At 33.3% G+C, this 26,903-nt stretch overlaps 1 protein-coding gene and 1 long non-coding RNA gene across 2 annotated transcripts; one reads left to right on the plus strand and one right to left on the minus strand.

The window, feature by feature from the left end:
* Positions 1-287: 287 nt before the first annotated feature.
* Positions 288-26,690, plus strand: LOC129942796 (40S ribosomal protein S12, mitochondrial). The gene is made up of 2 exons (XM_056051867.1): positions 288-516; positions 26,274-26,690. The coding sequence occupies exons 1-2, from the start codon at positions 465-467 to the stop codon at positions 26,642-26,644; spliced, it is 423 nt and encodes a 140-aa protein (XP_055907842.1). The 5' UTR covers positions 288-464; the 3' UTR covers positions 26,645-26,690.
* On the minus strand, positions 4,526-5,454 carry LOC129942797 (uncharacterized). The gene is made up of 2 exons (XR_008781097.1): positions 5,217-5,454; positions 4,526-5,142 (listed from the first exon to the last, which is right to left on the minus strand). It is a non-coding gene; the product is annotated as an uncharacterized LOC129942797 (long non-coding RNA).
* Positions 26,691-26,903: the final 213 nt, after the last annotated feature.

Genomic DNA, 26,903 nt, shown 5'->3' on the forward strand with positions numbered 1-26,903 from the left:
TGTAAACTAGAGTTTTAAATGAGCAAGTTCCCTCAAATATTGTTAAACTATGAAAATGAAACTATAGGTATTCATGCAAATCATTTAATTGTATTTTATACAAATATTTTTCATTTTCACTTCTTACTGTAAGACTTTTTCAAAATACGAATTTAACGGATTTCGAATATCGTATACACCAACCATTTATTGGAACTGCAGCCCCTTCGATACCATCCACAGCACCATGTGCCCACGGTCCACTCAACAGCTGATTTGAGAAATGTCAGATAATGAATGACAGTTGACAGTATTTTTATTTTTTGTTGGTTGGGATTGTATTAGAAGTGTGAAATAAGAAACTCATATTGTTTCGTAAATTAACATTTAATAAACGATTTGTTTTATATTTGAAGAATAAAAGAATCATTAAAACAAAGCCTTCAACCATATTTAATAATTCTTGTGAAAAATCAATAGAAGCCATGAATTTCTTAAGGCAAACATTCAATGTTACGAAACAAATTACATGCCAAGGTAAGTTGCCGCAAATAATCTTATTCTAATTATTTAGGAATTTTAATAAACATGTGGATCAATTTAAAGTAATAAGAACCAAAAACAATGCCGGGAATTGTCTTTTATAATAAATGACAATCTTATAGAAATTTATATAAGACTGTCCAAAGCGATTGTAGGATATATGTACATAGGTACTAATTAGAGTCAAGCAATTTAATTCATCAGCTAAGTTCCATTTAAAGTTGAAGTTGGTATCCTTAAATTGTATTTTGGAAAACAAAAATATTGAGTTTAAATATACGCATACCTTATAATGGTAGTAACTATACTACACTATGAATTTTAAGCAGCGCAATTCTATAAAAGGCTTGGTGAAGAGTACCAGAAACTTAACCATAACCTATAAGCTGCTGCTTTACACGACCATGGTTCGGCTGGTATTGACATGGGTTCGAGGCTTGGGAGCTAAGTTAAAGCAACTCCAACGTCTTAGTCATGATCAAAAGAAAAGTCTTACGAAAATTGTGGGACCATCTTGTAACAATCACAAACTGTACCGACAATCTACCTTAAAACAAATATTGTAAACAAAATTAAACTCCTGCACTCCGTAAAGTAGGAGTGAGCAAAAATGAACCTGCCCGGATGTTCCGTTGTAGTACCTTCTGGAGAGAATACGTAAAGCAAAACGAAACGTTAGGATGCGCTAAAAGATGACGTCAAAATAAGTGAAGGAAGTTGTTAAAAAAAAAAACCGAGATAAAACGCGGGTTATCGAGCCTGCGATGATCATGATTCACTTCTTTAAACTCATAGTGATCCTAGGTTAAACAAAACACAGTCATTTAGTATTTACGAGGAAACAAAACTCTAATTGAATTAAATGGTCTATTTAATATTTCATTCATTTGGCTATTTCATAAAAAAATATTTCTCATGCAAATACATTGTAGGTATCTTATACAGGTATTGACATTAAAATAGACACAGACACATTTGCTAGGAGTGAAACCAAATAAAAACAACAACATGCATTAGAAGTAAATTTAACCGTTATAAAAAAAGTCTTATGCAAAAATAACATGGGCTTTATTTTTGTTTGCTTGTTGATTGTTTGGAGATGAACGGTTCCTTAGGTAAGACTGTGTTTTTAGTGGACATTCAAATAGAAACACATTAGAACACAGACCTTAATATTTAACTAGGATCAAAAATATTAATTTTTAAATTTTTTTTTTACTTTTATAAGACAATAAGTTCACTTTAGGAAGTTAATTTAAATTATTTTAATAATATAACAATTAATTCTAAGGAAAACATGGGTCGCGGTAAGCATTGTTTCCTAGAAGAGAAAGCTGTCATTTTAGTTCTACGAAGTGAGGAAAAATCTTTGAGGGAAATAGACAGAGTAATAAGCATATCTCTCAAGTTGATTGCAAAAGAAATTTGACCAATTGAGCCAAAAACCAAGCAAAACAACCCCAAGAGAAGGCTGAAAGATAATGTGCGCCTCAAAAAAAAGATCCTTACAAGTCTTCAAGGAAAATAATAAAAAAAAAAAAAAACAAATTACAGCTCCCAATTAATCCAGAACTGTTCGTAGAAGACTTGTTGAAGCGAACTTGTTCAGAAGAATCGCAAGAATGGTGTCCTTTGTAAGGAAAAAAAGAAACAAAACAAAAAGAGGCAAAAAGTGGAGGAATTTTTGTAGATGGACGAAACAAAGATACATTTTTTCGCAAGTGATGGTAGACAAACCCTTAAAAGGCTTCCTTTGAAAGAACTAAATCCCAAATACTCTAGAAAACGGTCAAGAATGGTGGCGGCAGTATCATACGTTGGGGTTAATTTTCTTGATATGGCTTTGGACCAATACATTTGATTAAGGGTAAAATAGATCAAAATATGAAGGTGAATATCATGAAGAATACAATGCTGCCTTTTGCGGACGAGAACTTGCCTCTCAAATTTGTCTACGCCAGTACAACGACCCTCAGAACACATCCAAATCTGCTCAAAAGTATTTTAAATACTAAAAAATCAGCGTATTAAAGTGGACATACCAATCGCCTGACTTAAATCAAATAGAACATTTTGCGGGAGATCAAAAATGCGGGGTTGGAAAGAATTTAACAAAAAATAAAGCCGGACTGTGGAGGATGGTTCAACAGTAGTGGTACAATATTTAAATTGACAGATGATTTCGATTATTTGACTCAATGTCTAACAGATGTCACACTGTAATTAAAGCTAAGGGCCAGGCTACCAAATATTAAAATAATTTTGAAATCCAGAATAGCTTTGCATTTAATTAAATTTTTTTAAATCTGTGTATCTATTTTAATGTCCACGAAATGTGTTTCTTTTTTACATTTATGAATTTAAAATATTTTAAGTTATAATTTTACTATAAATAATGAATAATTTTAGTTTGAAAGAAAGAAAATAAGAAAATGAAAACCAAAATTGAAAAAAAAATCTTTTTAAATCAGTAAAAACTTTAATTTTTAAAACTCTGTTTGGTGTTTCTTTTTTAATATCTATATCTGTATATTTTTTTATTTTATTGTATGTCTTTAAAATTAAAAGATTAATATAAATTTCGTAAATAACAACAATTATTTTCAACAATCAGTTACCATAAAACCTTTATTGACATTTTTAAAGGATCAAAAATCTTGCTTTACACAAATCTCATATAAAATACACAAATATCGAAAGCACAAGAATCTTAAATTAACAAACACCTCGAAAAAATTGTTAATACGAGATTAAGTGTTTGCTATTTTAAAGAGTTTAACTTAAGAAAAATAAAGCATTACAAATGTAGGTAGTATTTAACTTCTCAGCTGAACAAGAATATATTTTTAATAATTAAACAAACAAATCTAGAATTAAAATATAAAAAAAAAATATCTTGATAAAATGGTTATATTTTCAAAATTCAACATTTTTATTCTAAATTTTTACTTGCGACAGTTTTCGAGCTAGATATTTTAATGAAACATGACATTACGATGTTAGAGAAGTCGAACAAAGTGGCTTCACCAATTCCGTCAGTCCGTCTGTCCATGCCCCTACAACACCTTTCGGTCGATTGTATTGAAACTTAGAAATTAAGGTATTTTAATACTAAAAATAAGAGTACCTATACCCTTAAACAAATTTTTTGGTCAAAAATCGAAAATTTGAATTTTCTCAAAACGAACCTATAGATTTAAATTTGTTTTCATTTTTTTGTTCTTTCTTTTGAGTATATTCATAAGCCATATAAAACTGCTTACTAAACATTTAAAAACAAAGTTTTGAGGTTAAACCGAGAATTAGTAGATAGAGTTTTTAATCGATTTTAGAACATTTTCAAACCATTGTACGTAACAAAATTAAAAATTTACACAATTGATTTATCCATTAAAAAAAACAAGCAAAAATGTACTTCATTGAACATCTCTAAAGTTGTTCTTAGTTGTTAAGTTGCTTTTTCGAAATTTCTTCTGCCCCTTACACCGGTTGCAAAAAAAATAAATCTATCCGCACACGATCACAACATGGAAGCATATGGAAGCTATCTACTGATGAGTTAAAAATTATTCTGAGTGGGATACCTGCCGTTTCTTCTTAAAAACCTTGCTTCTAGGGAAGATCTAACGAGACTTTACATTTTAATTAATTCTCTAAAAGCAGTACACGCATAACTCAATCACAATCTTAACTTGATGACTGAAAGATGTGATGTTTTTGAAAAAAAAACCTGCTAAAAATCATCTCATGAAAGGCTAACGAGAGTTCTCCATTGTATTGCACATTCCTATAAACGTAGAAACCAATGCAACCCAATTCGTTTTAAAAGTCTGCAAGTGGCTGCAAGATGGTAATTTAAATATTAAACAATCCCGTAAAATTAACAACAATGTACAACGCAGAACTGTTATTCTTTGTTTGTACTTCTAAAAAAGATGTTTTCTTTTAATTCATAGAGTCATTAATTAGAAATACAACTGTGGAAATAAGTTTTCACATGATGTAGATTTTTGTAATTTTTATTTGAAACTTTTTCAATATTTGCAACTCTAAAAAAACATCAACCTCCAATGAATCGATCTTCGGCTTTATCGTTTGAAAACTAAGATTTTGATCAATTTCTAGAACTTTGCTGTATTTCTATAAAAAGAAATGTGTTTTTATCAAAGGTTGGTTTGCAATAGATTAAAATATTTTCCTATCTTAAATTTTTTTGATCGGAACCCTTTGACATTTTTAATCCCCAAGCCACGTGCTAGTAACACATTGCTGTTGATCATTATCAAAAAATTTTGAATCTCATGATACTTTTGATATTTAAGAAAAAATGGGTCAAAAATATGCACTGGCACGCTCGAGGCACGGGGAATTTTTCTACAAGACATTTTCGGAGTTAATCTTTTAATGTGACCTGCATAGGTTGATGATCATCATTTTTTGGAATATAATAAAGATCCTTTTTGTCAATTCTGCTGATTTGTATAATTCATCCTTTTCTTATATTTATTTTGTTACCCATTCCATCGATCGATATAAAACTATAGGCAAAAATAAGAAGTTATCCTTGCTAGTGACGTGTTATGACGAATCTTTTATCATCTTTCTTCTTGCACGATGAAGCTGTGAAGATTATGAAGATATTACACATCATATCTTTAAGAAAAAAAAAAACAAAATGACAAAGAAAAATTTACCTTGGGACATTGTTCTTTGAAGTCAATTATCTATTGTCGAGGGTATGGGTTTTGTTTTGTATGGTTAGATACAAAAGGATACAAGGAATTTGCCTTTAAACAAGCAAATTATTATAAACTGACCAAAGGACATTTTGATTGATTGCAAAGAAACAAATAGATAAAGAAAGAGATTTACATGGAAGAAATATGTTTTAATTCGAATAAAAGATGATTTATGACACACAAAAGGACTGTTTTTTTTTTAAATACTTTTAACTGATTTTGAATTAAAAAAAAATGATGTTATTTTACTTGAAAAAGAACCAAAAAAAACAATGTTTGCTAAAAAATAGTTTAAATAATTAGTGTGTTTTCAAATCAACGGTGCGTGTCCATTTAAGAGCCCTTCTGTTAGTTAAAAATCACGGAAGACTGTCAATTTGAGAGACACATTTTAGAAATTTTGCTTTTCGCGAGCTCTCTGCTAGAATGTTGAGAGTTTTCTTGCTGAGGGTACTCTCATAATCGTGTCCACTTGATAGATTTCTTCTGCAAGCATATTATCAGTTGGCCATGTATTCTTACAAGCGAAGGGTTTCAGCTGCTTTAATTATCGGCACTGTTCTTAAAAAAGAATAACAAAAAATGTTGGTTCAAACGTGGGTAGATCGTCGTAATCAATTCGGTGCAGGGTCTGCTCTTTCAAGAGAGCTTTAAATTGACGATCCTCAATACTTTTGAAATTTTGCCTGTAGCCAGCTAGTGAAATTGAATTTTTGATACAAAACGTTGGACCCATAATTTTTAAAAAAGATACCCAATTAAGGGAAAACATACCAGTACGCGAGCGTATACTGGTAACACTTAGATTTTTAGCGTCAGTTAAGCATATGAATCTGAAATCATTTTCGAAGGAAAAACTAAAAGTTTATTGTATGATCTGTCCAGGTGATTCATACGGCAGCATACAGTCCTTTTTTCGGATTCCAGTATGTAGAATATATACACAATAATTGAACTGACTAATATTTTTCAATAAGTTAATTGGTTTCCTCCAATGTCCACTGCTTTGTCATATTTTCTCTCGACAGCTACTCGCAAAATACGAGCTGTCTTGGTATTCCTCGAGCTTATCTCGGATTGTGGTAAACACATGTGTCCACTTGCGAGTGACTTTCAAAAAGATCGAATGTCGAAAGTAATTAGTCAACTCTCCGCGAGCTACTCTCCAGACTATTTTTACTTGCAAGATCGCTCTCGAGAGCAGCTTGAGAACTTCTCGCAGCACGTTTACTCTCAAATGGACACCCACCTTTATATTTGGGGGTAAGAAGAAATTTGTTTCTATATTCAAAATTGCAAATTGCAAAGTACTCGTAAACGTTATTGAATCGAAAAGTTTTCCTATTTGCATAATACATTTCTCCAAACTCAAATTCGCAAGTCCCAAAGCCTTTTCTTGAAAGTGAAAAACATTTTTTCTTTTTGTTTCACCAAACAATAAACTTTGCAAACTATTTTTAGAATTTTGAAAATATTTTCATGAATTTTGAATTTAAGGGTTATTACGTTGATTCATCTCAAATTTAAAAATGTCTTATTTTGTAGAGGTCCATTGTCATCAGAGCCAAAGAGTGGCTAAGAATGGAATTTGGCAGCAATGGTTTTTCATAGCAAAAAATAGTTTCTTTTGAAAAGCTGTTTTAAACAAAACGAAGAAGTTAAAATTGGTGAAAAAGTGTAGTAGAACTAAGAATTAATTTCTTCGAATATTGTCATTGATCAATTTTTGTCTTACACCATTTGCTGGGCACAAAATTGTTCAAACATAGCCTCGCAATTTTTTGTTCAAGAATTATTTACTTATGTAGCTGGAGGTGTTGACGGTACCATGATAGATATTAATTCACCAACTTTTGTTAATAGATATTTGATCTTAATAACCACAGTCTAGGGTTTACTTTTCAACTTTTAAAAATACGAATTACTTTTCACTTTTCAAATTAAATTTGAAAATTGAAAAGCCTTTGCAAATTTTGTGAAACACTGTATTTTATTTTGCAGGATATTATTTTTGGACAAAGTTGCAAAATGAAAAGTGTTTGAAATAGGGACCAGCATTTTCGAAGAAAGTAATATTTCTTTGACTTTAGGTTGCAGAGCGAGCAAAATTGATTGACGCATTGTATGGGCTACTATTTAAGGCTGGTTAGTCATATCTTCCAGAATTATCAGTACTTTAAAAGATCTTTATGCTAAAGATTCAACAGCCGTTTGGGATGGAGAATGCCTTTCCGAAGATTTCAGTTCTTCAATTGGCGTAAAACAAGGATGTGTGTTGAGTACTCTATTATTTACTCTATTTATTGATGATTTAGTTTAGCACACGGGAGGAGGGGTATACTTTGGCCTCTTTCACACGAGACGGTTTCGTCCGTACAGTTAAAATCTGTACGATTTTTTTTTCGTACGGACTTTGTTTTCACACATAACGTATTTTTCCCGTGAATCGTCTACGTTTGGTTATATTTTAGATATTTTTTAAATTTTAAGTCAAGTACAAGTAACCAAAAAAACGGACGGCAGACGAATAAAAATCATCTTTTGTGAATGCGTTCGCGTAATCATTGATAAGACGGCGACGGCACGGCCGCCGTATATTTCAGTCGTTGAGACGGCGCGGCTGTTTGAAATCGTCCGCACGGAAAACACTTGTCTCCGTCCAGTGTGAAAGCTTTAGTTAATTTCATTAGTTTACTATTAATGGCTCACGGATAAAAACCGTACGGATTTTAACCGTGCGGACGAAACCGTCTCGTGTGAAAGAGGCCTTTGCGGGAGAAAATGTTTCGGGATTATTGTATGCTGAAAATATCGTACTTTTATCGGAATCCCCAGACCAACTCCAAGAAATGATCGTAAAACATGGAAAATAGTGCGATACATGGAATTTATCAATGAACCTTAGCAAATCTAACATAATGATCTTCAGAAAAGGACCAGGATCAGGAAGTTCAAGTTGTTAAGGAAGTTAAATACCTCGGTGTGACTATAACAATTAACCTTTGTGTGAAAAAACATATCAAGTTAAAACTTCAGGAGGCGAAAGCTGCGATCTGCGTTTCCTAGAAAAACTGGATTGCGAATAAATCCATCCACCACTTAGCAAAATATAAACTGTTTCAAGCGATGGCAAAATCTATTATGCTTTACTCCTCGCAAGTGTGAGGCTACAAAGAATATGAGGTTTTGAACAAAATGATTACGTTTCTTTTTGAAGCGAGTCTTTGCTCACCCATCAACAACGCCAAATTATTTGCTTCGAAACAGGTTTGCGACAGTTGTTCATCGACACGCTCAAGATTCATTTGGATTACGTTATCAAAACACATACTACGATTGGTTTCATCAAGGCTGGTCAATAGAGTATTAAAGATTATCATCATAAATAGTTTTGTACAAACTTGGATTGATCTTGCTAATTTGGCGGGTTAATCGATCGAATTTGATTTGGACAATCTAAAAGATTTCAAAGGAAGTCTTTACTCAATTGTTGCGAAATCGGAAAAATTTTATCAACCAGGCCAAAGCATCGCAGTATAGAGACTTCTATAATAAGTTGGAGTTTACTCTTTGAGAATCAACCTACTTCGACGACAAGAACTCAACGGATATGATTTCTTCAATTCTACGAGCCAGAGGTGAGATACTTTCTCTGAACTACATCATCACAGACCAGACCTGCCTATCGAGTGCCAACTCTGCAACACCCATGAGAGAGGATATCGGACACTTTTTAGGATTTTATCCAATTATTCAAGAAATTCTTAATGGAGAAAAAGGCTGGGATAAACTTTACAAATTCCTCCAATGCTCAATAGCTTACAGAAAAGGAATTTTTACAGAGAACTTTTAATTTTTCCAGTGCATTTTAATTTGTTTTTTTTTTTTTCTTTTTACTGTATCTTTTCATTGAAGTTCAACTTTTGTTTATATATAAACTTGTTTAAAATTAATTTCCAGTAATTTAATTTTATTAATCCATTTAATCTCACTTTTTAGATTTATTGTTTTGTTTATTCTCGCTATTAGAATTCATATTCTGTCAATCTAACCGACGGTTTTAAAACTAGGTCTTAAAAGACTTGTAATAATTTCATCATACTCGTAGCTTAGCAAATCATTTAAAAATTATAAAGGCCCAGGTTGTAATTCAACTTCCTATATAAAATTCCGCTTTCTAGATCTTTTGGTCTTCGTGTGAATACATTACGAGTTGCATTAACGACTACTTAACTTACCTAATAATAATTTCAGCTTGAGACGTCGGAGTACTGTTAAAGAAGACTGGTTTTTAGGTATAAAAATTAATTTGGTGTATTTGATGCGCCCGAAACGCTTTTTAAGAATATTCCCATGTATTTTTTCTATTTCCTTCCACTCATAAACACCTTTATCCTAAGAAGCATAGGAAAGGGTGGATTTGACTACTCAGTTAAATGTTTTGTATTTAGCAGACAAGAAAATTCGTTTGTTTGGAAAAATATTTCTTCAAGCTAAGTTAACTAAGCTTTGTGAACTTTTGGCTTGCTCACATGAGTGAAACTTGAAATTAAGCGTGTAGGATCTAGATTCACACCTAAACATTTAAATTCATTAACGATCTTAACAAGCTGTCCGTCATAGTTTCAGAGACACTTTTATTATGAACCCATCTTGCTTCGCACCTAGTTACGAGTAGTAGCGAACAACTTAGAGAACTTAGTTCTATCCAAAACTGCAGCTTCGAACAAAAATGAGCTTATAGAAGATATGTCAAGTTATGAAAGTTTATAAAGAAAAGCATTCCTGTTAAATAGATTAAAGGCAGCTTTGAAGTCAACAAAGAAAGCGTACACCTTGCTTTTCCTGGTGAGGTGAGATTAAAAATGTAATATTCTGTAAAGTAATTCTTTCTAAAGCCTTCCTGGAATTAAGATAGAAGTAACTTGTTAGGTGAATGGAGTCTATAGAAGGACAGTATTGATTGCCTAGATATCTGACGACTTTGTATTAATACTCGTTCAAATTCAAATTCTAACCCACTCCGAACCTAAACGTAGAACAGGGAGAGCTAGTTATTAAAAAAGTTCTCAAATGACCACCTGAATCATAACAAACAAATAAGAAAAATTGTGGTCTTATAATATAAAATTTAGCACCACCCGTCATGATCATTCAATAAATGGTCAACCTCGTTCTTTAATCCCTTTTGAGCTTCTTTTTCACGCGACCAAATAAAGTGACAACGCCAAAAACAAATTCTGATGTCAGGTGTGACAATCGACACAAAAAAGGACAAATATGATCTTTTCAAAATTCAAGGATTAAAAAAGGGTCCTGACGCTGCACTGTTGACCACACAGGAACGTCAAACATTAAAATAACAAACTCAATCACTTTCAATGGTTTTCTCTAGACTCTGCGGGCTGGACCAATTTGCGTATTTAAATTGATTTTTATTGTTCTCTATTTCATGGTATGAACATTCAGTAGGATCACATTAAGAAAAATGCTTTTATATGATATTTTCTGTGACAAGGATTTTAAACACTTGCAGGCTTGTGTGAAATGAGTCATACGTTATAAAAAGTCTCGAATATGATTCGAACACGTGTGAATGTTTTTTTGGTTGTTTTTGCGTTGATATTTTTTTTTTGAATGTGTATTTTTCGTCGATTTTCAAAACATAGCGTTTTGAAAAATTTTAGTTTCAATGGGTCAAACAGGGTCTATGAATAATGAGTAAATAAAAAGTTTTCAAACTAAAAGATATACCAAAAACATATTGAGTAATTAGTATAGCCTTTAATTGGTCCTAGAGTATCCCACCTAACGATCTTATGAATTTTGAAATTTGTAAATTCTAAGAAAAAAATTAGAGCAAAGTAACTTGTTTTTATAATCCAGTTATTGTGCGGTTCTGCAATATTTGTTTTTCCTTACTAATCCAGGTTTGTGAATTTATAACAACTTTTTGGAAAAACACACTACGTACATACATAGAATTTTTATATATGCAATAAAATTATGGTAATAAAATATGAAATTAACAAAATTGCATACTCAGTATTTTCAACGGTAGCAAAGACCTAAAAGACCGGTCAAGCTATAAATTGACTTTTGACTCAAAAGTCAGGTATATTTACCATACATACAATTATCAATACAAATTCTTGAGAAAGGTTACGTTATATTTATATAATTCAAATAGGGGCGTGTTATGTTTGATTTAGCAAAGAATATAAACCCTTAAAGGATGATCCAACTTTGGTGTTGTTCTTATTTTAAAAAGGAAGGTAGGAAAGGTCTAGGTATACGAATATTACTACATCAAAATTATATTGTTTGGAAAATTGATATTCATTGAAAAGTTAGTACAAGCAAAATTGAAGTGAATAAAGTGGTGTGAAAAAACATAATAAGTTCCTACTTAAAAGTTGTGTTTTTTTCTCGATATGCATTAAATTTCACTCCATAATGAATATTGAACTTATTTAAACGAGCCAATATTTCATAATTAAATTATCGAATGTGCATCACTTTAGAAACAAAATGGGTTAAAATTGATAAAATAGTAAATAAATTATGTAGCTAAACATTCCATTGAGAACTAGGGCCTATTGCCTCACAACTCTCAACAATTCCTGTGTGCGAGTAATGTTGTCAAAGATGGAGGGAACGTGCAGTTTTATGGCGTATCAGAACGGCTTTCTTTTGGAGGGTTTGTCAATTCCTCGCAAGAGGCAGTACCCGTAAAAAAAACTTTAGATATCACAGGCAGGCATTTAACCCACGACCTCTAGTTAAAAGTGATTACTTTTATTTAATTAAAGTTATGAAAATAAAAGAAGAAAAAGAAACAAAAAGAAAAGTTTAAACTCCTTAATTCTATAAAGCGGATCACCCACGGTATTGTTTTATAGTCAGAAGTTCACAGACTGAATGTAAAAAAGACTGCAGAGCACGTAACGCGAAGGTAAGATGTGGATATGCTTGATAAATCTCAAAAAATGTCAAACAGGTCAGATACTAAATTTATTTTGTTATGTTCGTTATATTGTTATAAGTTATTTCAAATTTCTTTCTTTAATCTTGTCTCTTTTAATTTGTATATGAACAGAATCTACTTATTTAAAACGCCCAAATCAGTACTTTTAAACGCCAAATTAATGCGAAAACTTAAAAGTCATTTCTTAGCCGTTTATAACTTTCTCAAAATTATAGTTTTCTTTTCAATTGAAAACTATAAACAGAAGAAAAATCTTCAAAAGAACTAAAATTCTTTTGTCTTGATTATAAAGCTTGTCACTGATACCTGTAAGACAATCGTACCAAACAATGACCTTCCGAGTCTGAAACTCCAACGAACCGAAGAAAACAGAGACGTACTCGTGACAGCGCAAATAGATCCAGAGGAAGCCATCTTTGACGATGACTTTTACATAATTGAAGATCCGAAGGAAAAAGTGGAGGCGGTGGGAGCTGCCTTCCAGCAAGTGAATGTAAGCATTCGCCCCAACCACGACCTGGAAAACAGAGCCCTACTTAATCACTTTTACCTTCGAAATGATATGACACAATGGCGATCTGAGAACTGGTTTCATGCGGTTCAATGACGATTCCTTGGCAAATGCCATAATCGCCGAGCAAACGGGAGAAAGTCCCTTGTTAGTGACGAAGGTTGAGCTTCAGTTCATCTTTAATTCAATAAAAAATAAAAAGTCAGCAGGTGTCGACGGTATATCCAACGTTGTACTAAGACAATTGACATTTACACCACACTCTTCAACAATGCACTGAATAATGCATATTATCCAGTGCATTGGAAGACCGCTGTGGTTCATCCTCTCCCGAAAAAGGGAAAGGACAACTCCAACCCGTCAAATCTTCGGTCGATAAGTCTTCTTCCGAGCATCAGCAAAGTTTTCGAAAAGATCATTAATAGGGCTCTGACTTAGTGGGCTGCGGACAACAAAATAATTCCGGATAAACAGTTCGGGTTCAAGGCGGGTCATGACACAATTCATGGTGCTGTCCTGGTTGATTTGGAAAAGGCCTTTGACACCGTATGGTTAGAGGGTCTTTACCTAAAATTAAGCAGGTTTGGCATTAGCAAGCCATTGTTGTATATACTTTATGATATGCTTAACGGTAGAAAGTTTGTTGTCAAAAGTGGCAATGTAACTTCTACCACAACATTCTCAATTGAAAATGGTCTTCAACAGGGAGCGGTGAATTGACCGATTCTCTTCAGCATTTACACCAGCGATCTGATAGGTAGTCTTACAAAGGCAATTGCGTACCCTGACGATCTAATTGCGTGCAGAACGGCTCGAAAGGTTAAGGTTATTAGAATTCTCTTGCAGCGTGATTTCGACAAGATTCAGCGATATTGCGACGACTGGAAACTGAAAATAAATGTCCAGAAGTCAGAGACAATTCTGTTCCGGACTCCGTTGGCTGGGGCCACGAGGGATACGTGTAAGAATTGGAGCAAGATGGTTATCGTTGATCTTCACGGGCAGCCATTAGCGAGCAAAAGTGTAGTGAAGTACCTCGGTATCTGGTTAGATCAGTATCTATATTTCGACAGACATATAAATGCTGCTCTGACCAGGGCCAGAGGAGCCTTCGCTCTGACGAAACGGCTGTTTTTTAGCAGTCGGCTTGACCCCAGAGTGAAGGTAATTTGCTGTTCCGGCTTATATCGAACAGCCGAATCTTCTTATGTGCATTATTATTCCAACGAGGTCCTGTACAACGGGGCTCGAATCAACAGAATTGACAATTTCGTGATAAAACTCGTTCGAGGTCACATTGCAAGAGCTATGTCTTCGACCAACAATTTAATTTTCGGGGCGTTCTATCCGAACGACGAGTATTTTGAGAGTGCACGCTTGAGCGGCTTCATTCCCCCAGAGGCATTCCTCTTTTTAGATAGATGCGGTCTGATACAGGATAGATTGGCAGTTCCGTAAATCTACCACGTCAGACGAAGAACCGTGGATAGGCGACTCCTGTACAATCAGGACGTCATAGCACAAGGCGGAGCAGAGCTCCCTCGGTTCAGTAGGGCTGTGTCCGAACGGGACCGAACTGATATGGTGAAGCAGGTGAACCAGTTTTGGTGGCTTCAATCGGCACTTGATATTGGGTAGTCGGGATGGGGTTTTAAGCCTTGGCCGGCTTACAAACTTGTTTTATGTTAAGGGTTTAGTTTTAAGTAGAATAGGCATGGTGGCACGAAAAAAAAATTAAAAATTAAAAAAACAAAAAAAACAAAAAATTAAAAAAAAAAAACATTAAAAAAACATTAAAAAAAATAAATAAAAATTAAAAAAAAAAAAAAAGACAACGAAAAATGTTAGATAGTTAGATTTGCTGCTGTGGTTGTTCTAATTTTAAGTAGTTTATAGGTAGAAAAGGTAGTTTAAGTTAGTTTTTAAGTTTTATTTAAGGACCTTATTTTAAGTAGTTTGTAAGTAAAAATAAATAAAAAAGGTTATTGATATTAGTTTTTTCAAAATTTTCTAATAAAAACAAAACAAATAAAATTTAAATTGAAGTAAAATAGATCTTAAGGCCGAAAGGCATTAGTAATTAGTGTTATAGTTTAGCTTAGAGTGTCCGTATGGGACCATTAAGTTAGTTGTAAGTTATGGATAATTAGGCTAGTTTTATGAATTTTTGTCTAGCTTTAAGATAGGCTTTAGATTGAATTAAATAAAAATGAATTTGAGAAAAAAAAAAAAAAAACAATCGTACCAAAATCACTGATAAGCAATAGTAAATGAGTCCACGATGCTTAATAAGGTTTTGCCTATCGTCATAAAGACAATTTCGAAGCTTTGATGATAAAAAATATTTGTTGTTAAACTCAAACAAAACGAATAATTATAAAAATTCTTAGAAGTATGTCCCACTATTTTAACCAGTAACTCTTATTTAATCTAAAAACTTATTTTGTACTGATTGTTCTAGGGTAAGTCCAAATTTGTTAATTTTTTGTGGGCTTTCAAAATTCGTTGGTTAACTTGATTTTCCCCAAAGTTGAATTTTCAGTCTTTTTGAACTGCAAGACATCGATGTTGTTATAAACTTTGCCACAGCTTCAGACTCTTGTCCTTATTTTTCTATTACATGTTGTGGGAATCGTCAGATTACACATTTTTTGTTACTCTCGCGATATTTTACTCAAAATAAAAATAAAAAATTAAGGCACGCTCGATAATGTCGAGAGGACACTTTTTTTACAAGATTGTATCTCCCCCGTTTCTTTACGTCACACTAAAGACTGATTCAGTCAGATTATTGAACTGTACAATTTTAAGATGAAATACAATGAAAACAAAATTCCTTAACCTGACGAGCTTGAGAATCTCTAAAGATAAATTTCTGAAATATTTGCAATCGTTTAACAATATCTGATTTCTTCTGGCGTCTTTCTAAAAAATAAAAATGGATGTTTTGTGTAATACAAACAATATGTCTACTTTTAATGTGTCAAACTATTGCAAAGGAAAATATGGAACAGGAAAAAATCGTATGTTCTTAAAAAATAAAATATTAGAAAAGAAATTGTTGCAGAAAAGTGGACAAAGCAATAACATATTTTATAGCAGAAACATTATAATTATCACTGAATATATAGGCGCATTAACTTTTCGTTTTAGTGAACTGAGTTTTTTGTTTTAATATTGTTTTATTTTGCTAAAAGTTTTTAGTATGTTTAAATAAAAAATAAAAATGGCGCTTGCATCACCTTATACATTACATTCATTTTTTTAATATTTTTTTTATGAATTTATTTTTAAAGTAATTAAACTTATTGTTATAAAAAATCCTCATTAGTTTTATGAATCAATTACTTTAATTTATAAAATTAATGTTGAAACGGGTATTCCTGAGTTTGAGCATAAAAAAGCTAAAATTGGAGTTCTGATTCGGAATCAGCTCTAAAAATGTACTCTTAAACAAACTATTCAAAAACATTAATGTATAACAATCAAGGTTTTTAAAGTGTTTAGAAAGAGTCAAATGAAACCCCTTAAGACAAGCAGTGAGTGCAATAGTGGCCTAGATGCAATTTTATCGAAATTAAGTTTATTACGAAAATTGGTTCTTTATATGCTAACCAACTTTTCGGCATTACGTTAACATTACGACCTTATTTTTTTTTATAGTTATATTTATTTTATTATTTGAAAAACTAAGTTATACCATTAATTTTACTAAATATTTGCACAAAGTCGAATTTTTCTACAATGAATCGAACATGGATTGTACAACTTTTTAAAGTTAATAAATGTAAAATATAAATTTAACTAACAAACAATATAATTAACAAACAAAAATCCAAAATATGCACGAGAAACTTGTTTCATAAAAAGTGTAAAACCTCGAACAAAACTGTTGGTTTTGTAACTTAAGAATTTTAAATTAAAAATCTAATGATGAAATGTTTCATAACTTCTTCAATAATTGTAAGTGTTCTTTCTCTTTCCCAAATTTTTTGTTTTATTAAAACAATAGCCGGTTATTATTTTTATGTTGTCTTTTTAACCATTTTTAGGAGTTCCTCTTAAAAAAAAAACAATAAATTTGTTGTTATATGGCAAAATTAGAGCAAGTTAGAAAAAGTGTGCCGAAAGACATAAACACCGTCGAAAAGGTAATGTGAGTTAATACATTGATTTAAACTGTATCTAGAAGATAAAGAATTGAACTTTGCAAAATCATCATACAATTTATTGTTGAAAGTGATATGTTGTGTCTTAACTTAGATTTAAACCCCCGCTTTTTACTTTACTTTACGCAAAAAGTTGTTCAGCTGATAAAATGCACATAAAATTGAATTTTTTGAAAAAAGGTCCCGCTTGGTATATCCTTGAGGGAATGTATCGATATACACTCATAAATTATTTACAATTAAGCAAACCTATATGAGTGTTTCATAATTGTTCCTAAGTTTCCTAAAAATGCCAGAAATCTTGTACTGAATATCGCATCATTACCTGCTTTCAAAAAAGAACAAAATTCCGTTGATTCTCTTGTAAATCGTAACAATTATTAGAAACTTTTTTTCTTAAATTAAAGAAAAAGAATATTTTATGACGAATGGTATAAGAAGGTAATCATTTCTACAAATAAAAGATAAGTACATGAAATTGTAACTTAAATCCTTTAAATCCTTTTGATTTTGTTGCAAATCCAGAAGGTTTTTTGTTTCCTGTATGAAAACAAAAAAAAAAAGTACGAGAAAAAAAGGATAAGATATCCTTAAAGAAGATGATATTCTTATGATATTTCCTGACCATATGCGCACCGGACAAAGAAGGAAATATGTACTATAATTTAGCATAATTTTACTAGAAAAAAAAACTAGATACTTGAAGCCTACACTACACATATCGCCATTTTATCGGAAACTAAATTTTTCAAGGGTTGAACGGAGCGGGCCAGATGCCAACCCAATCAACCCTGAGACATGGACATTGACAATGACAATGTATAGAAATGCATTGTTTTTCTTTATCCTTTTCCATTGTGGAAAAATGTAATCTCGAGAAAATCTTTCTGTTATGGTCAGCCCATACAAATATGGTTTAATAACGTGCGAGGAATGAGGAAATGACGGCCAAACGGGTTGCCTATTATTATAAGTTTTTCTTTTTTTTTGTGTTTGGGAACTCTTGTCCGACGCTTGAAATATTTTTCATATTGAATTGATGAATGTTGCTGGCGGTCGGTGGTGGTGGTGATTCATATTTTTGCAGATTGAATTGTGGGAATGAAAAATCAATTTTAGATCGAATATTGTTCTGGATCGAAAGAAAGGATGCATCAGAGATGGAACCTATCAGTAACATGCTATTGTTTGCATACGAGTATAATACAATGCTGTATATTTTTGATGTGAAAAAAAACTTAAATAGCTGACATCTGAGTTACTTATAGATTGAAAAGGATACTAATACTGTATGAGTTCTGAATCCAAGCTAACAGTTTTTATATACGATGAATACTGTACCTATTCAGCTTGAATACAGAAGGTTTAAATAAGGTTGATATGAGCGATCTTTAACTGACGCTACTCAAATAATGTTGGACATTCAAAAACAATTGTTCTTCTTATTCATAAGCTTTTTTTTGGATCATTTTGAGGAAAGTTGTGATTTTATTGTCATAAATTAAATCTGTGTTTAATATTATACTATGAAAGAATTGTAAGGTCCGGACTCCGAAAGCGTACGGAGCGCAGCAGCAGTCATAAAACATCAACATTCTTCTCCACATTTATCGGTTGTTGGCACCGGAAATCCAATTTCACGCAATTTTTCCAGAGGAGGCATGGTCTTCGCCGCTGTCTTGACCGCTGTGGACTTTGCGCGTGCATGCTCTCCTGCGCTCTTTCGAAATACGGGCCCAACCCTTTACTTTTCTTAACTCTCGTAGACGGACGGATAAGTAGTTAAAGTGTCTTTAAATAGGCATCCAAGTCTCTAATCCATATTCGCGAGTATTAGTAAGACCATATAGTCTTATACAGCAGCAGTTTTGAATTTATGTTAAGATTTTGGATTTAAAGAGTCTTGATAATTGGCTTTTAACAGACCAGAGTATCTTTTCTATTTATCTATGTTATATCTTAGACAACCCTGTTTCAAGGTATAATGCTTAATTTGGAGTGTTTCTTGGTAGATGAAACATTTTTTTCACAAAATTTCGATGAAATTTTTTAACCACTTCAAATTCATCTAATCCTAAAATTTGAGCAGCATAACAGAGTGTTGATTTTACTACGGTTTCGAAAACTTTATATTTAGATGAAAGAGTGATGTTTTGGTTGTAAAATAAACGGTGATTTTTTAAGAGCTTGAAAACTTTAAAAAAAAAACGCATAAAATTTGCAAAATCTCATCGATTCTTTATTTGAAACGTTAGATTGGTCCATGACATTTACTTTTTGAAGATAATTTCATTTAAATGTTGACCGCGGCTGCGTCTTAGGTGGTCCATTCGGAAAGTCCAATTTTGGGTAACTTTTTCGAGCATTTCGGCCGGAATAGCCCGAATTTCTTCGGAAATGTTGTCTTCCAAAGCTGGAATAGTTGCTGGCTTATTTGTGTAGACTTTAGACTTTACGTAGCCCCACAAAAAATAGTCTAAAGGGGTCAAATCGCATGATTTTGGTGGCCAACTTACCGGTCCATTCCTTGAGATGAATTGTTCTCCGAAGTTTTCCCTCAAAATGGACATAGAATCGCGAGCTGTGTGGCATGTAGCGCCATCTTGTTGAAACCACATGTCAACCAAGTTCAGTTCTTCCATTTTTGGCAACAAAAAGTTTGTTAGCATTGAACGATAGCGATCGCCATTCACCGTAACGTTGCGTCCAACAGCATCTTTGAAAAAATACGGTCCAATGATTCCACCAGCGTACAAACCACACCAAACAGTGCATTTTTCGGGATGCATGGGCAGTTCTTGAACGGCTTCTGGTTGCTCTTCACTCCAAATGCGGCAATTTTGCTTATTTACGTAGCCATTCAACCAGAAATGAGCCTCATCGCTGAACAAAATTTGTCGATAAAAAAGTGGATTTTCTGCCAACTTTTCTAGGGCCCATTCACTGAAAATTCGACGTTGTGGCAGATCGTTCGGCTTCAGTTCTTGCACGAGCTGTATTTTATACGGTTTTACACCAAGATCTTTGCGTAAAATCTTCCATGTGGTCGAATAACACAAACCCAATTGCTGCGAACGGCGACGAATCGACATTTCACGGTCTTCAGCAACACTCTCAGAAACAGACGCAATATTCTCTTCTGTACGCACTGTACGCATTCGTGTGGTTGGTTTAATGTCCAATAAAGTAAACTGAGTGCGAAACTTGGTCACAATCGCATTAATTGTTTGCTCACTTGGTCGATTATGTAGACCATAAATCGGACGTAAAGCGCGAAACACATTTCGAACCGAACACTGATTTTGGTAATAAAATTCAATGATTTGAGAGCGTTGCTCGTTAGTAAGTCTATTCATGATGAAATGTCAAAGCATACTGAGCATCTTTCTCTTTGACACCATGTCTGAAATCCCGCGTGATCTGTCAAATACTAATGCATGAAAATCCTAACCTCAAAAAAATCACCCTTTATTTGTCGCCAAGTCATGTTGACCAAGCTCTGGGAAGCAGCAGCTTTTACTTGAAAGGGGTTATTTAAGTCTAGAACCATATTCATTTTCAATCTCGTTGCCTTTGTAGTACCATTTATTTTTATTTAAACTTCAGGAGCTATGTGTGAAGACCATAATTCTCGATTTTTCGGTGTTTATAGAGAGACCCTAGGTTTCACAATAATTTTAAAGACGGTTAATCATCAATTGCAGGTTTTCAGGTGATTCCAAAAATAAAACTAAGTCATCCGCATACAAAAGCACATTAACATTAGTGTCAGAAATATGAATTCCACAGGGTATACATGAGACGATGTCATTTAAAAAGAACGAAAATAATAGAGCACTTAACAGGCATACCTGTTAAACTGTTTAAACCACTGAGAGTAAGCCATCCATCCTATACTGCTGCTTCTGTCCCCGTATACATTTCTTTCAAAGCTTTGATAAATTTTGTCAAAGTACCTACTTGTGACAGCTTGTATAAAAATGCATTCCGGTTAACAAGGTCAAACGCTGCTTTGAAATCGACGAAAAATAAGTAAACTTTCTTTTTCCTAGCTTAAAATGCTTTTATTATTGAAATGAGAAAATATTTGGTCAATAGTAGAGTAATTTTTTCTGAAGCCGGCTTAAAGGTCCGTAAGAATTTCATGATTGTCAACCCAATTTTCAAGCCTGCTCACAAGTATACCGCAAAAGATTTTAGCCATCGTGTTTACGAATGAGATTCCACGGTAGTTTTCAGGGTTATTAGAATCACCCTTTTTATGTATTGGATTTTTTGAATGAGTTTGGTATTGAAGCTGTTGTTAATATCGTATTAAAAAGGTGCTTTAAATTGTCGTTCAAGGTTGGGCAGGCGTTTTTGAAAAATTCATACGGCATACCGTCTTCACTGGGTGCTTTTCCATTATTTGCTTTAATAATAACGTTTTGGATTTCATTAACTGTTATTTCCGAATCTAGAATTTCGTCCAAGACTAGAGGTTCTGCATGTGCGAATATAATAAACTTGATTTGTTGAAAAGTAACCCTTTGAAGTGCAAAGCGAGATCATCTGCCGGTATAGTTGCGCCTGTCACGAAGTTGGACCCGTTTATTTCCTTGGCTGTTTTCCAAAACTCTTTTGGGTTTTTAATGAGGCCTAGCGATCGTACTTGGTTGTTTTGAAATTCAAAATAGTCATAGTCATAGTCTTTTATACACAGTATTTGATTCTAAATACAATCTCTTTAGTTCTTCTGTGTAGCGTAGAGAGTCTAAAAAAACGAGTGATTTTTTCCTTGCTTTAACACATTCACAATCAAACCATTTCTGTTTAAATTTAACTAAGGAAGTATGATTTTGGATTTGTGAGGAGCTTCGTATGCTTGATGTTATAGCATTTGATAATTTTTCCGTAGAATTAAGGTTTGCAGAAATTTCGGACAGATGTTTATTTAATTTGTTTTGATAAGAAAATAAATCATTACATTTCCATTTAAGTTTCGGTAGGAGTTTAAGTTCTTTTTGTCGAGTTACAGTTTCATTAGTCTACTTCAACACTACGGACATATGGTTGGTGTACATATGTTTTGGACTGTACTTCAAAAGTTGTAATTAAGTCTATCCAGTCACCATTTACTGCCCCATAGTCAATTACAGATTTAACAGCTCTGCAGTAACATAATAACGCTGCTGTTAAAATCGAGATGTGAGCTCATCTATCTTAACGGCGGTCCATACAATGGTGCATCCGACCAATTTTGCACGCTGTGCAACATGAAGGCCAAAGAAGACAACTTTCGTTTTATAAGCATTTGTCCAATCTTCAATCACCTAAGACTTACATATCAAGGAAAGGAACGTTTTCCAATGATGGAAACATTCGAAATTTTGAACGGAAGAAACTGAGAAGAACTGTATAATTTTCTTAAATCTATTATTAAATACAGAAATTTCTTAATGACTGAGTATATTTAAAGTTAAATTTTCCTTTTTATTATGTTCATATAACTTTTCATTACCATTATAATATATTGCCATTAAAGCTGATGGACGGCTAAGCCAAAGCTATCTCAAATTCATAACTATAATACTTAAACTTTGCAACCAAAAAGTTGTTCTAATAAAATGACTTACTTACTTAAAAAAATGGGTGGCGCAACAGTCCGTTGAGAACTAGGGCCTAGTGACTTACAACTCACAACCATTCCTGTGTGCGAGTAATGTTGTCAGGAATGTAAGTACTTTCTTACTTACTTACTATGTTATTATCAAACGCTAATATTGACCCAAAGTAAGTGAAGGATTGGACCATTTTTAACTCGTGATTACCTAAAGTCATTGATGTATACATTTATATTAAATAATAAATAAGTATAAGTCACAAGTCTCTTAGTGTTAAATATTTTAAAGAGACACAGTTTTGATCGCAAAAATGTAATAAACAAATTAAAAAGAGATTTTTGATTTGTGTAATGTCGTAAAAATACAAAAATAAATGACTGAACAAGAAGTTTTTTCTCGAGTAGTTCGTTACAATGAACCGAAAATTCTAGGCTACTTTAATACCCTGCATTTGTTCAAGTTCGGAAATTATAAAGCTTTCATCTATACTAATCATAAAAATGTCAAATTTTCATTGCAGCGTTCCAAATCTTGACAGAAAGTCAATATGATATCTTGTCGGATTGTCGCTCTACGCTTGAAATACTTTAAGAATGATTTTACATTTTTTTAAAAGAAGTTTTGTTTGAAATGACGCATAAGATTTTGCAAAAAGGTTGTGCTGCTGTACTAGTTGACAACACTCATGCGAGAATGTGGCTTCTGTAGTCTGTCCAGTTGACCAAGTCTTGAGTGAATGCGCACGACCATCCACATTATTATTGCTTTGTAGTAAGGGGCTTAGAACAGTTTTAAGACGATGCTAATTTTGATTTCATTTAAAACAAAGTTGCCGGATCTGGGCCTTGGATTACGGACTCGATGCAATAGGCGTCCATAGAGAGGCATTGTGGAGTGGTGCCATCGTTCAAACATTTTTCCATGATTATGAGGCTGTAAAAACGTTATCAGCCCTCTTGTTGTCAATTGGTCGCCTCAGAGTTGCGATTCGACGCTTGATGGTATAACCATAACACTACGAGTTCGTAATAAGAACAAAAATTGCCTTATATCGTTTTGGTATTTTCTATTAAGAACCGTTTAAAAAATGTATGACTTTTTGTGGGCAACCGTGAAGGAACGATGTTACGCCAGCAATCGAAAAACGATTCGGGCACTAAAAGCCAATATAATATCCAAGCAAGGAATGATTTAAAGCTCGAAACTATCAATAAAGTCTCGAAAATTAAATGTGACTATTTTTGAATTTTTATTTCATTTAATTTCTCAAAATTTCTTTTATAAAAATAAAGGAATAACTTCACTTTATTTTCTTCAAAAATTGAACGCCACTGATTTGGCACACATAACCCTCACAAGAATTATGTTATACAGTGGGTAACATCTTATCTTAATTAAAACCGATATTTAAACCTCTGTAACGCCAAAATTACATAAAGAGTGATTTTTTTGAGGTTAGGATTTTCATGCATTAGTATTTGACAGATCACTCGGGATTTCAGACATGGTGTCAAAGAGAAAGATGCTCAGTATGCTTTGACATTTCATCATGAATAGACTTACTAACGAGCAACGCTCTCAAATCATTGAATTTTATTACCAAAATCAGTGTTCGGTTCGAAATGTGTTTCGCGCTTTACGTCCGATTTATGGTCTACATAATCGACCAAGTGAGCAAACAATTAATGCGATTGTGACCAAGTTTCGCACTCAGTTTACTTTATTGGACATTAAACCAACCACACGAATGCGTACAGTGCGTACAGAAGAGAATATTGCGTCTGTTTCTGAGAGTGTTGCTGAAGACCGTGAAATGTCGATTCGTCGCCGTTCGCAGCAATTGGGTTTGTGTTATTCGACCACATGGAAGATTTTACGCAAAGATCTTGGTGTAAAACCGTATAAAATACAGCTCGTGCAAGAACTGAAGCCGAACGATCTGCCACAACGTCGAATTTTCAGTGAATGGGCCCTAGAAAAGTTGGCAGAAAATCCGCTTTTTTATCGACAAATTTTGTTCAGCGATGAGGCTCATTTCTGGTTGAATGGCTACGTAAATAAGCAAAATTGCCGCATTTGGAGTGAAGAGCAACCAGAAGCCGTTCAAGAACTGCCCATGCATCCCGAAAAATGCACTGTTTGGTGTGGTTTGTACGCTGGTGGAATCATTGGACCGTATTTTTTCAAAGATGCTGTTGGACGCAACGTTACGGTGAATGGCGATCGCTATCGTTCAATGCTAACAAACTTTTGTTGTTGTTGTTGAAATTGGTTGACATGTGGTTTCAACAAGATGGCGCTACATGCCACACAGCTCGCGATTCTATGGCCATTTTGAGGGAAAACTTCGGAGAACAATTCATCTCAAGGAATGGACCGGTAAGTTGGCCACCAAGATCATGCGATTTGACGCCTTTAGACTATTTTTTGTGGGGCTACGTCAAGTCTAAAGTCTACACAAATAAGCCAGCAACTATTCCAGCTTTGGAAGACAACATTTCCGAAGAAATTCGGGCTATTCCGGCCGAAATGCTCGAAAAAGTTACCCAAAACTGGACTTTCCGAATGGACCACCTAAGACGCAGCGGCGGTCAACATTTAAATGAAATTATCTTCAAAAAGTAAATGTCATGGACCAATCTAACGTTTCAAATAAAGAATCGATGAGATTTTGCAAATTTTGTACGTTTTTTTTTTTTTAAAGTTCTCAAGCTCTTAAAAAATCACCGTTTATAATAACTTAACTTCTATTTTATATAACTATGCAACTTTGCAATACATTGGATACATTTTACAAATGTTATCCCACATTTTTTAAAGAATATAACAAAATTTAATGTTACATGTCTTTTGATCCACTTTTAACAAAAAAAAAAACAACAACTTCAAACTGATAGTCCTTTGCCTATCACTGCTTTAAGCCTTTTTCGGCATGTCATTTGATTCTAATAATTTTTGGATGGTGTCTGGGGTTATCTTGTTCCTTTTATCCAAAATAGCTGTAAACAAAGCAACTATGTTACTATGAAATTCCTCATTTCCGTTTACTATTGTGTTGTAAATTTAAAAACTAAATGCTTTAAATCTCACGTCACTTTAAATTCTTGAACATTGCACTGAAAGGGAAACACAAAGGTGGTTAAGCATTCCCCATTCGTGAAGTACGACTAGAGAACAAATATCTGTGCTTCACCAGATCAAAGTTGGACTTAAAAGTAAACTGGTGAGCATTTCTAGAAACACGAGTATTACAGTTGAACCGTTTAAGAAAAGGAATGCAACTGTTTATTACACTACAGCATAGTCCATTAAAGTAACGTTAAAAAATGGTGGGACAAGATACTTTAGGACGATGTTCGAGTAACGTAACTGAGTTAATGATGATAGTATCACCAATCATTTTAAAGTTCTTCGTTGAATACTGTTTAAGGGCTAAAGTATGTTAATAATAAAACATATGGTGTAAAGTAGGTAACTCAATAACAGATTATATTTATTTTTAATGTTAAGACCTTTTGCTATTGAACATAGAATGAAACCTTTATAGTTTTCTGGAAGTAAACTATATAATATTTTTTAACTTGAAAAATATAAATATTTTTCATGTTGAATGTTTTCAGGTTTTCTTTTTATTGATAAAGTTTTTTATGAAATCGTTTCAAACACTATTCTATGAATCTGAATGAAAACAATTTTTAAAACTTTATTTAAAAATAAAATCTTTTTTTTTTCTATTTATAGCATTTAACACAACTCTTTCAACAATGGTGCGTGAAATGGCGTCTCTTCAACAAATGCATAGACGTGGTCCTCACTTCAAGACTCGCCCACCACGTCAACCGCTCGATGGTAAGCCTTTTGCCAAAGGTGTTATCCTAAAGACGCTCATTAAAAAACCAAAGAAGCCTAATTCAGCCAATCGAAAATGTGTCCTTGTGCGCTTATCAACTGGTAAAGAAATGGTAGCATACATCCCCGGAATTGGCCACAACCTGCAGGAGCACAATATTGTCCTTTGTCGTGTAGGTCGATTACAAGATGTCCCCGGTGTGAAACTCAAGTGTGTTCGAGGTGTTTATGATCTTCCTCATGTAATCAAAAAACAACAATAAAAACGCAACAAAAGATTCAAAAATAAATTCCCCTTTTTAAATCGGAGGCGATTTGTGTCTTGTATTTTATTTGTGTTGTATAATAATTTTTAAAAGATTGAAAAGATTATATTTTTCTCTTCTTCATCAGACATCTTAAACTCATCTTAAGCCAATAGAAAAACAGTTTTGCGTAGGTTAGGTACGTAACAACGTACCCTCTAAGAACATTTTATGCCCATCGAGACGCAACAAAGAAACGAATTATGAAATTTTACGG

Source organism: Eupeodes corollae, chromosome 1 (assembly GCF_945859685.1).
Source record: "Eupeodes corollae chromosome 1, idEupCoro1.1, whole genome shotgun sequence".
Lineage (NCBI taxonomy): Eukaryota > Metazoa > Arthropoda > Insecta > Diptera > Syrphidae > Eupeodes > Eupeodes corollae.

Excerpts from the sequence above, each read along its gene's own strand:
- LOC129942796 (XM_056051867.1), top strand. The coding sequence starts at position 465 with ATGAATTTCTTAAGGCAAACATTCAATGTTACGAAACAAATTACATGC. Across the intron at positions 517-26,273 it reads GAAACAAATTACATGCCAAG|CATTTAACACAACTCTTTCA; the intron begins GTAAGTTGCCGC and ends TTCTATTTATAG.